The sequence below is a fragment of the Trichosurus vulpecula genome, chromosome 7 (assembly GCF_011100635.1).
Source record: "Trichosurus vulpecula isolate mTriVul1 chromosome 7, mTriVul1.pri, whole genome shotgun sequence".
Lineage (NCBI taxonomy): Eukaryota > Metazoa > Chordata > Mammalia > Diprotodontia > Phalangeridae > Trichosurus > Trichosurus vulpecula.
Window position 1 is genome coordinate 236,251,754 of NC_050579.1, and position 11,605 is coordinate 236,263,358.

Consider the following 11,605-nt stretch of genomic DNA (forward strand, 5'->3'; position numbering starts at 1 on the left):
TCTTTTCTGAATATTTAAACAATATAACATTTAGATAAAACCAATGTCACTCATGGTGTAGACTCTTTTTGTTCTTGCCTTGTATCTTCCTCTCTGTATTCTCCCTAGGCCATTTTCTTTCCCCAGAAAAGTAAGGAGATGGTCCTGACAATTCACCTCTCAAAGGAAAAGGCCACCTAGATTTTCTGTCTGTTACTGATCCCACTTCATTTCTGACAAAATTTTTTCTTATTACTGAAGACTAAAAATTTCTTTATAGAAACACCAGGTTCCAATTTCACTCTGCCAGAATAGTGTCAGCTGAACACAATAGTTAGAAACAAATATATTTGTTTGGGGTTTGGGGTTTTTTTACTCTGGCTTTGAAATTTGGTCTTGGGGAAGTTAATTAGGACCCATCCATCACTCCTGTCCTTAAGCCTGATTGCTAAAGTGAGAAATCTCCAGTGTTTCAGTGAGTCAATGAACTCAATTGCATGGAAACCTACATAAATCTTTGTAGTTTTGTTGTTGCTTTTAGAAAAAGTTTAAAAAATTCACATTCCACACTTGCTAAATGATAGTAAAAAAAATTGCCTCTGACGTTAGGTATCATTGTCAAATCTCTTATTCTACAGCAGGAGGAGTGTAGGATTAGGAGATAGGGAGAATAGGGCCATAGATTTAGAGCTAGAAGCTACCTTAAGGGCTATCTAGTCCAATCATTTCATTTTACAGATGAAATAACCGGGGTGCAAGCAAGGTGAGAGATTTAGCTAAGGTCATACATTTAACAAGTGGCACAGCAGAGATTTGAACCCAGGTCCTCTGAATCACGATCCACTATCCTTTCCATTGCACTACTCTGTCTCCAGTTGTAGCCAGCACTGTACCCATCTCTGTGGCCTTGGGTAAGTTCCTTAATCTATCTGAACCCCAATTACTTTATCTTTTTTTGAGGGAGGTATGAGACAATCAGGGTTAAGTGACTTACCCAGAGTCACACAGCTAATGTCAAGCGTCTGAGGTTGGAATTTGAACTCAGGTCCTCCTGACTCCAGAGCCAGTGTTTTACCCACTGGGCCATCTAGCTGCCCTACCTTATCCTTTAAATGAGATGGATAGAGCAGATGATCTCCAAGATTCTCTTTTACCTCTAACAATTTCTTTGTTAGGATAAGCTATTATTATTGTGTTGATGCTCTTATGACGCTAAAAGTCTAACACTTTTTATATTTGTATCCATGAAACTGAAATCAGCTAAAATCCTTTAACTTTTTATGAATTAATTTTTTAAAATGAAATTCTACATTTTCTCCATTCTTTCTCCCCCTCCTGTTAAGAAAACAAGAAAAACACAATCCCTTGTTACAAAAATATATAGTCAAGTAAAACTAATTGCTGTATTGGCCATGTCAAAATACACACATACATAATATATACAAATGCATGTATAGAATGGCATATCTATCTGTCTATCTACCCATTTATCTATCTATGTCTCAAACTGAACACTGAACCCATTGTTTCTCTATCAGGAAGTAGTTTTTTAGAGAGTTTGGAGGGGAAGTCAGAAGGGAGAAAGAAATAAATGCTTAATAATTGAAAAAAGAAAGAAAGGGAAAAAAATCCAAGTTGGATTTATAGAAAATCCTCAAAGTAGTTGTATTTCCATCTTTCAGATAAGAATACACACACACACACACACACACACACACACACACACACAACACCTTGTTCTACCAGTGTTTATCCATATTCTTAACATAGCTGGATGAGATTTTTCAAAGTGGTTTGTCTTGTAGAAAGAAAATATGGGATAGTAGAAAAAGTTCTGGCTTTCTAATCAAAAGACCTCTGTTTGAATGATATGTGTGGATCACTATAAGGGATCTTAGGGGAATTCGAGGAGTTTCATTTTTATATCTCTAAGCATAAAGGGGCTGTGCAACTCTAATTAGTAAGTAGTCCACTGATTGTATTATTAATAACAAATACTTAAAATGTATATAGTGTTTGATAATTGGGAAAAATTACAGCATGTAAGATCAAGATGTTTTCATGGTTTCTCTTAATATGTTTTCATGATAGTGTCTTTAAAGAGGATGCTTTTATCAGCCGATGACAGTGCTCAGAGTCAGTTGACTAATTTCAGAATCTAAAATGATAGCTCTAAAAAGTTGTCTCTAGCAAATATATCAAAAAATGTCAAAAGTACTGACAAGACTACTGTCAAAAGTATAAAAGTATCTGAAAGCTGTCTCAATACTGTCCAAGTATTCTCAGGATGCAATGAAGCAAGAATCTGGTGCATCATAAAGGAAGATATTTCCCAGGGTTCTTTGGAACTACGTAATAAAGGAGACAATTTATAAATGGTTTTACTTATTGATATGAAAACAAACCATAGAAAAATGTGAGGACAATTTCCCCCCAAAACTTGGTTTGTTTTTGTTTATATCCTCTTTCTAGTGAATATAAAAACTCAAGGACACATTTGGTAAAACATCATTAGGCATTTAGTATCTTGAAAAAAAGAGATTAATGTGCCACAGAGATGTAGTAAAGAATTATTAATTGATATAAATACTTGGGATATGTAGACTACCACTAACAAAGTATCACTAACAAGTCCTCTTTCTCCTTCTCTTCCTGCTCCTTTTCCTCCTCATCTTCCTTCAAAGAAAAAGAAGAGAAAGGCAAAGAAGAAGGAAGATGGGGAGGAGCAGAAGAGGAGAAGAAATAGAGAAAGAGGAGGAGAAGAGGGAGGAGAACTAGGAGAAGGAAGATAAGAGAAAGAAGGAAATATTATTTTTTAAAATGCTGTTTTCTTTTTTTCTTGCAGAGTACATCAGATCTAGCAATGGGGCCCAAATTCCTGAAGACATTTAACCCATTACACCAAAAAGGTGAGTTCAGATAACCCCAGGGATTTTTAAGGGGATGGTGTGTTAGGAGAAGGATGGATAGCAATAGTATTCTGTAAAGAAAACTTGAAATAAACCATCCCTGAATCTACAGAATCACAGAATTTGAGAGTTGCAAGGATCTCAGTGATCATCTTGTCTGACCCACAGCCAAAAGGAATTCCCATGCCCACCCATAATAAAACTGACAAGTATCTGTTCAACCTTTACACAAAAAATTCCAAGAAGGGAGACATCTATGACTCAATTCTCAAGGCAGTTCATTTAATTTCAGGAAATACAATTTTCAGGAAGCTTTTTTTTCTCCTTACATTAATCCTAAATTTTCCCCTTCGCAACATCTACTCTCTGTTCCTAAAATCTATGCCTCTCAAGGCAGCGTAAGATCCATTTACTGCTCTCATCTATCACATTGACTCCTATTGAGCCTAAAGTCCTCTAAAACCCCAGATCTTCTTTTTCCCAGCCAAGCAATGAACATTTATTAAGTATCTACTATTTTCTAGGTACTTGGTTAACTGCTAGTGATTCTAAGAAGGGCAAAAGACTGTCTCTTCTCCAAGGAAATTAGTCTCATTGGGGAGACAACACAAACAACCAGGTACAAAATGACAGCTGTCTAATCCTAATAAAGTTGAGAGTATGACAGCTGAAGCTGAAGCTTCTAGATACAATTCAGCTGGATGGAGAAAGAGTGGGAGGGAGGGGAAGGGTGGGGTAGGGAGGGAGGGAGGCAGAGACAGAAAGAGACACAGAGAGTCAGAGACAGACAGAGACAGGGAGAGAGAATACACACGCATGTGTGTAAAATACACGCATGCATATATGCACACACATGTGATTGTATATACACAATGTATTTATATTGCACATACACATGTGTATATACATGAAGACATGTGTGTGATTCTGTGTGAATACATACACATGCAAAAAATATGTATACACACATATATATGTATGTTGTTCAGTCATTTTTCAGTCATGTCCGACTTTTTGTGACCTCATTTGGGGTTTTCTTGGCAGAGATATTGGAGTGGTTTGCCATTTCTTTCTCCAGCTTATTTTACAGATGAGGAAACTGAGGCAAACAGGGTTAAGCGACTTGCCCAAGGTCACACAGCTAGTAAGTTTCTGAGGGTAGATTGGAACTCAGGAAGCTGAATCTTCCTGACTGTAGGTCCAGCGCTCTACCCATTGGGCCACCTAGCTGCCTCATATATATGTGTATACACACATATGTATTCATATACAGTATAATATAGATAGGTGATAGAAAGTGATACAGAAACAATATGCTAAAAAAGGTTTTTTGGGCTTCTCTATTATGGTGACTCTTTTATATAAGTTAGATTTCCCTAAGAAATTAGGATAAAGTTGACATTTTTACTTCTAAAAATAATTTTATTAATGTATTTCATTTTTAGAGAACCTATATTTTCCAATATATCCTTCCCTATACCTCCTCCCAGAGTACTATCCCTTATAACAAAGAATAAATAAATGGGGGAGGTAGAGAGTTTTATAAAACAAGTCAACACATTTTTTATGTTGACATTATATGCAGTGTTCCACATCCTCAGTTCCCTATTTTTGCAAAATAAGAGGGGAGGTGCCTTCTCATGATTCTTCTAGCTTGATCATTATAATTTCATGGCATGTGCTGTCTTTACATTATAATGACCAAGCTAGAAGATTCACATGAAGTGATCGTTTGGCTCCATGACCTACCTGGTTATCAAGGATTCTCTTTAAATTCAGGGTTGAGATATTGATCACAAGAAGGAACTCTTTAGGGGAAGTGATCCAGGAAGAAATTGAGTGTTGATTACTCTGGAATGTGAACAGCAAACTATATTTTAACAGATTGTGATCCTATTCTTTGTTACAGATTCCTGTAAATGCTAACTAAAATCTTCTAGGTGAAAAGAGTCTTGTCAGAAGGGAGGATAAATTATGCCAGTTTGGACATCTTTCTCTCCAAGCCACAAATGGCTTGGATATTTAGATCAATGTTAAATTCAATAAAAAGCACAATTGTTTCTGGCAAATTTGAGCCTAAATCACAGAGTACATTATTACTATTTTTTCCTTTGACAAATCTTTTCTTTTAACAGAAGAGGAAACTGAGGCACATGGAGGACAAATATCTTGCCCAGGGTCACAAAAAGTAGGAAGCATTCTTAGAGGTAGGATTTCAGAAACAACCTTCTTTTCATTGGAGCTTTTGCTACTTCATTGCCCATATAACTTTGACCAACTTATTTGTCTTCCTTATTCCTCAGTTTCCTTTTTGCACAGTGAGAGTACTATGTATAGTACCTACCTCAACAAGATTTTTGTGAGGATGATACATAGTAATCTATGTCAAGTGTTTTCCAAATCAAAGTGCTATATGAATATCAGTTAATCACTGATACAAAGTCTGTGAATTTTGCTCTGTGGGATAAAAATGCAGCCAGACTCTGGCCAAAATCTCTCGAGTTAGTATTATAGGGAAAATCAGATTTATGAAAAGTATGAAATCCTATTTTATCTAATCTACTTCATGTCATTTCCTGAGAAAGCTAGATAATATCTATAACATCTGTAGATAGATAGAGATACATAGGTAATAGATAGCTTTAAAAATAGACATAGACATAGATATAGACAATGAGCCATTATACTCAAAAGAGAAGTGACAGATACATCAGTGTCTATCATTACATCATTGAGCTGATGCCTACTGGCCAAATATTGTATTCATACCTATCCTTAATGGCCAGAGTTCACTTCCATAGCCATGAAAAAATACTTTTGGCTTATCCTGTGCATTTCAGCCCATTGGATTCTCATGTGGTTAAATAATTTGCTTGTCCTCTCTTTCAGGCACATACACACTTTCTGGTTCAGGAGAGTCCACAAGTGACATTATGCTCACTCAGTTTTTATCATCTGAATGATCCTGGGGAACACAAAATTAAATACGAATCGTTCTGCACAACTTAACATTTGCAGCTAAATGTCAGGAGAGAAATTACCCTCAGCATTAGGTGACTTTTATGGCATCGTTGTTAGTCATGTTAGATTGTGAGGTTGGGGCCAAGATAAGGAGACCACAGATGCTCTGCCAATGCCCCTTTTGTCTTCAGTCAGATGGATGGTTTTCCTCTCTGGCATGATGGCTGATTGAAAATTATAGCCTGAAAAAAGGAGATGCCATTTTGATGACACAGAAGAGCACGGCTCATACCACTTACTACTCACTTGCAAAATTAATCGCATATCCCTGGGATTGGCAGAAGTCATTCAAGAAGAAAAACTTAGGACAAACAGATGAGTCTGTACTTACTTTCTCTTAGAAGGCAATTGAGCTAAATACCACCCTTCAACACACACACACACACACACACACACACACACACACACACACACACACAAAAGCATGAATGTGTTATCTTCCCCAATTTTCCACTGAAATCCTACACTATTTTTTTTCTTTTTGAGTTTGTTGACTTCAATTTAAAGCCATATTAGGAATACAATATGTCCTGGACCTTGGTCCTTTCTTGTTTACCCTCTTAAATCCCGTTTCAACTTCTGTCTCAGTGCTCACTGAGTAGCTCAGATTTTGCTCCTCGGGTGTTATTTCCAATTCATCTAGGTTCTCATTTGTTGAATTTCTGATAGATGCACTAGACCAGAAGTATCAAACTCTGGCTAAGAACTTTCCCAGTTTAAAATATAAATAATGTTATGTGTGGCTTAGTTGGTGCCCATTTCTATTTGAGTTTGATGCCATTGTACTAGATAAATATATGTGGGGAATACATGTTGGTTGAAAATGTTCTCTCAAGGTCAGGGTGCAGAGGAGTTTTAGCAAACTATTGGAAAGAACCTGACTCAGTATGCTATAGGTAGGCAATGTAGCAGCATAGAAAGTACTTAATTTTTCTTATTCCCATTGTCCTTGTGAACTGGCTTGTGGATGGAATGCTTAGTGGCTAAATGTCACATTTTTTTTGAAGAACTTTCTAAGATTTGGCTAAAAAAATGTTAGCTTCTATCTGAGACAGTCTATACTTGAGGGCTCATGTATACAGATAGCTTTTTGAAAGTGCCAAATTTTCTGTAGAACAAATGGTAACTTGAATAGAGCAGGGATCCAAGTGGCACATTTTAGAGCGGGAGTTCTTAACCTTTTGGTTTGTGTGATGGTTCCCTTGGCAATCTATGCCCATCCTTCTTGGAATGATGTTCTTAAATGCATAAAACAAAAGATACAGAATCACAAAGGCAATAACTTATATTGAAAAACAGTTATTAAAATGTTTTTTTAAGTTCATAAAACTCAGGTGAAAAACACCTGTACTAGAGACATGATTTGTCCATATCAGAATGGTGATATTTCCTTGAGATAGTAGTTCATTAAGCAAATAAAGTCTCAACTGATACCATAGCATGAAGGTAATATCTACAGCTGTAGGACACCAGCCCCCTAAACACACATATACACAGACAGACAGACAGACAGACACACACACACACACACACACACACTTCCATAGTCTTTTCATTCATTGGCACCTGCCACAGCCGTAATTGTGGATGGAGCTAAATATCATATACTTATCTAGCGCTCAGCTCTATTGAAAGACTATGGTTCTCAACTCCCTAGATGTCCACCTGAAAGACTATGGGGCTGAGCCTGCAGGATCTCCTATTCGTGTTGTGGTAGTCCTATAATTCATTCCTGGAGGAAATGTATCAAGGGACTGAGGATCATGGCATCCTAGATATGGAGCTGAAAGGGAACTAGATCACTGTGTCCAACCACCTCATGAGGAGTTAAGTTGGGCAAGTGCCCAACATCATGCAGATAGTAAGTCGAAGAGCTAAGTTTTGAGTTGCCACCTCCATGCCTTCCCCAGCTGTTCCCTGTGCTCAAAATGTTCCCCCTTCCTTACTTCCACTTTTTAGAATATGCAACTTTTCAAACTATAGCTCAAGTGCCACCTCTTAAAGGACCCTTTCCTGATACTTCCAGTTGATAACATTATCCTTTGCATATAATTTTGCTTTTACGTATTTACTCTTCCATTTATGTGTTGTTTCCTCCACCTAAATGTAAGTTCCTTGAAGGTAGGGTCTGTCATTTTATCTGTGTCACATAGTGCCATGTATACAGTATATACTTAATAAATGTTTGTTGAAACAATTATATGAAAAAAAGAAAGGGAAGACTACTTAGACTACCCATATAGCAATAGTTGCACCATTCCCTTCTCTCTACTACTCAAATCCATGGAATTGTGGCCAGTCTTACACCTCATGCCAATAGTAACCATCTTCTTTTCTCTTTATGTATCATGTATTACAGCTAACTACCACCCCTCACCCTGAAATAGTGGCACATTTACTCTTTGCACATAGCTTGAGTATTCCTCACCTCTGTGGTTCCAGCCATTTCCCCTAGTAGTCCTTGGATTCTATTACTGGCTCAGTCAATGAATTAGCTGAATGACCTTAGGCAAGTTATTTAACCTTTGTTGCCCTCGATGAATAGAATTACAGAGCTAGATGAGTCATTAGAGAAAATACAGTCTAACTCCCTCATTTTATAGAGGAAGAAACTGAGTTCCAGAAAAATCAATTGACTTGGCCAGTATCACTAAGAAAGCTAGTCCAGTCTTTTGGCTTCCAACTCTTAAGATCATAGGTCTAAAGCTGAAAGTGACCTTAGCATCCATCTAATCCCACCCCATCATTTTTCAGATGAAGAAACTGAGTGACTTGTACACATAGGTAGAAGAAAATGGAAGGGCTGAACCTTGAATCAGGGCTCCAAGTTGAACCAAGGTCCTCTGACTCCAATCCAGCATCCTTTTCACCGCACCATGGTGCTTCTTCTGTTTCCATTCTACCATGTGTAAAAGAAGGGGGTATATATGCAGTGATTGCTAAGGTCCTTCTATCTCTTAAATCATAATTGTAAGAATCTATGATGTATCAAATTGCCCACACCCCCTGTTCAGGTTATTGGGTTTTGGTGAATAAAATCATGTACCATCTTTTCATTCTCCCTATAATGTTAGAAAGCAGGTGCTCTTAACTTGGGTTCCATGAACTTTTTAAAAAATATTTTGATGATGTGTTTCAATATAATTGGTTGCCTTTGTAATTCTATGTATTTTATGCATTAAAACATTATTCTAAGAAAGGGTGGATTGCAAAGCCCCAAGGAAGCTCAGAAACCCTGAGTCACCCTGTAAGTCCAACAGTAATGGTCCAAACCCCCTTCTGGGGGTGGGTGGGAGCAATTTACAAGGAGTCTTGCTTTTCCCTACTAGCATGAATCAGTTCCAGTCCTCAGGAGAAGATTCCTTACTCCTTTCTCTTAATTCCTTGTCCTGGTAGATCCAGATAAGAACCCTATAAAATCTCCTAGACTTTACTGGTTTGGTGAGAGGATGCTCCACTTCCTCTAGTGTCCCATTGAGGCACCAAACTCTATCCAGGACCCCAATGGATTGCCCTGTGTCCCTCCATCCTTTTGTTTTGTATCTTCCCTTAATAAAACCTTCTTGCTTTACTGTCTTCTTGAGTGTTGTGTTTTCCCTTGTAGAGGACTTTGGCATTCTGACTCATTCTAAGCTTCTATTACGGAAAGGTCCATAGGCCTCGCCAGATTGCCCAAGGGGGTCCATGATACAAAAAGGTTAAGAACCATTGTTTTTATACATATATATATATATATATATATATATATATATATATATATATATATGTGTGTGTATGTGTGTGTATATATATATGTATGTGTATATATGTGTGTGTGTATGCATATACACATATATATGTGTATGCACACATATGTGTATGTATGTATACACATATATACATGCATGTAAACATTTACAATTTTATAATATCTTGTCTCAGCCTTTCATAAGTCTTGATTATTTAAGTCTATTCTTATAAAGTAGACCCTCCATGCCCATTGTTTTGGCTACCCTTCTTTGGTCATGCGATCATAGATTTAGAGCTGGAAAGTCCCTTTGAGGTCACCTAGTCCACTTCTATCATTTTGCAGATGAGGAAAGTAAGACTGTCAGAGGTTTGATGACTTGACTAAAGTCATACTAGATTGTTTATACCTTTCTTGATGGACCAGATCCTTGGTATTCTTGGTATAAAGATCCTACCAAGTCTTAGAGAGTGCCCTATGCTGCTGTTTTAACTATGTTAGAACTCAAGAACTTCATTTATAGCTCTGAATCTCTCACAAGCTGACTTAACAATGTCCTACCCATAACCACAATGCTACTTTCCAGGACCTAGATACTTTAGGTGGCTATTTAAGAAGCTCTAGGCAAAGGGATTTGGGAAAGACAACTTTCCAAAGTTGTTTACCTGAAACTGTTTGGGGAAGATTCATGATAGAATTCCATGTGACTTCAATTTTTTTAACACTGGCTTTGGTTCTATTCATTTCTTGTTTATTTTAATCCTCATCACAATAGAACAGACATGTAGAGTGTTATGGGCCTGTGGTTTTTTACTCAAATAGAACTACACCTAAGAATAGAAGGAGGCTGGAATAGGAATTTGCCAATATAACCAAAATTATGATGATACCTAAATTAATTGACAGATTTATTGCTTTAATCAATCACACCACTAAAGGGTTATTTTATAGAACTAGTCAAATAATAATTCATTTAAAAAAAAGGTCTAGAATCTCAGGAAAAAATAATGAAAAAAAGAAAGAAGACTAATATTCTCAGAGCTCAGATTATTATAAACCACTAATCATCAAAGCTATTTGGTGCTTTTTAAAAAAATTAGAAAAGAAAACAAATGTAATAGATTATATAAAGAAGCATCAAAAGCCATTTAACTCAGTAATCCAATGTCTGATCAACCCAAGAATGAAAACTACTTGGGAAAGGCCTCCCTATACAACAAAAACTACTAGGAAAACTGGAGAGCAATTTGGCAGGAAGTAGATTTAGACTATCTTACACTACATATCACAATAAACTCTAAACCAATATACGACCTTAATTTATAATATAACCGAAAAGGTCACATCATTTTGTTCATAGACAAATAGATACAGATATATAAACATACTATCCACACGTCTGTCTGTCTATTTATCATCTATTTATCATCTATCTATCTCTCATCTATCAATCTATCATCTATCTCTCTACCATCTCTCTATAATCTATCGATCTATTTTCTAGTTATCTATGTATTCATCCATCATCTATCTGTCTATCTATCTATCTATCTATCTATCATCTATTTATGGCAAGAGGAGGTACAAGCATCAGGAAACTAAAAGTTAAATCAATCCCAACTCCTCTTACATTCCAATGAGAGTAAGAGCTGTTTTCTTTTTGTGTCTCCAGGGCTTAATAATACTTATTGAAATGAACTGAACAGAAAGTAGTTATGGTACAACATGAGAATCCTCAAACACTAAGCATTAATTCCTATCTAGGATATGATGGGGGTGGGGGAAGGGAAGGGCAAAATCATTTATGTAATGCCTAATATGTGCCAGGCACTGTACCGAGCCCCTCACTCCCTTTAAAAAAATATGATCTTATTTGAACCTCAAAACCAACTCTTCAAGGTACATGCTATTATCTGTTTTACAACTGAGCAAACTGATGCAAATCGAGGTTAATGACTTTCCCAGTATT

General features: G+C 36.8%; 1 protein-coding gene across 1 annotated transcript in view; it reads left to right on the forward strand.

The window, feature by feature from the left end:
* The window catches only part of ADGRF1 (adhesion G protein-coupled receptor F1), a 53,939-nt gene extending 48,088 nt beyond the window's left edge, over positions 1-5,851 (forward strand). The window contains exons 13-14 of the mRNA XM_036769453.1: positions 2,825-2,888; positions 5,778-5,851. Of these exons, the coding sequence (XP_036625348.1) occupies positions 2,825-2,888; positions 5,778-5,851 (138 nt within the window). The remainder of the gene's footprint in view (positions 1-2,824; positions 2,889-5,777) is intronic.
* The last annotated feature ends 5,754 nt before the right edge of the window (positions 5,852-11,605 follow it).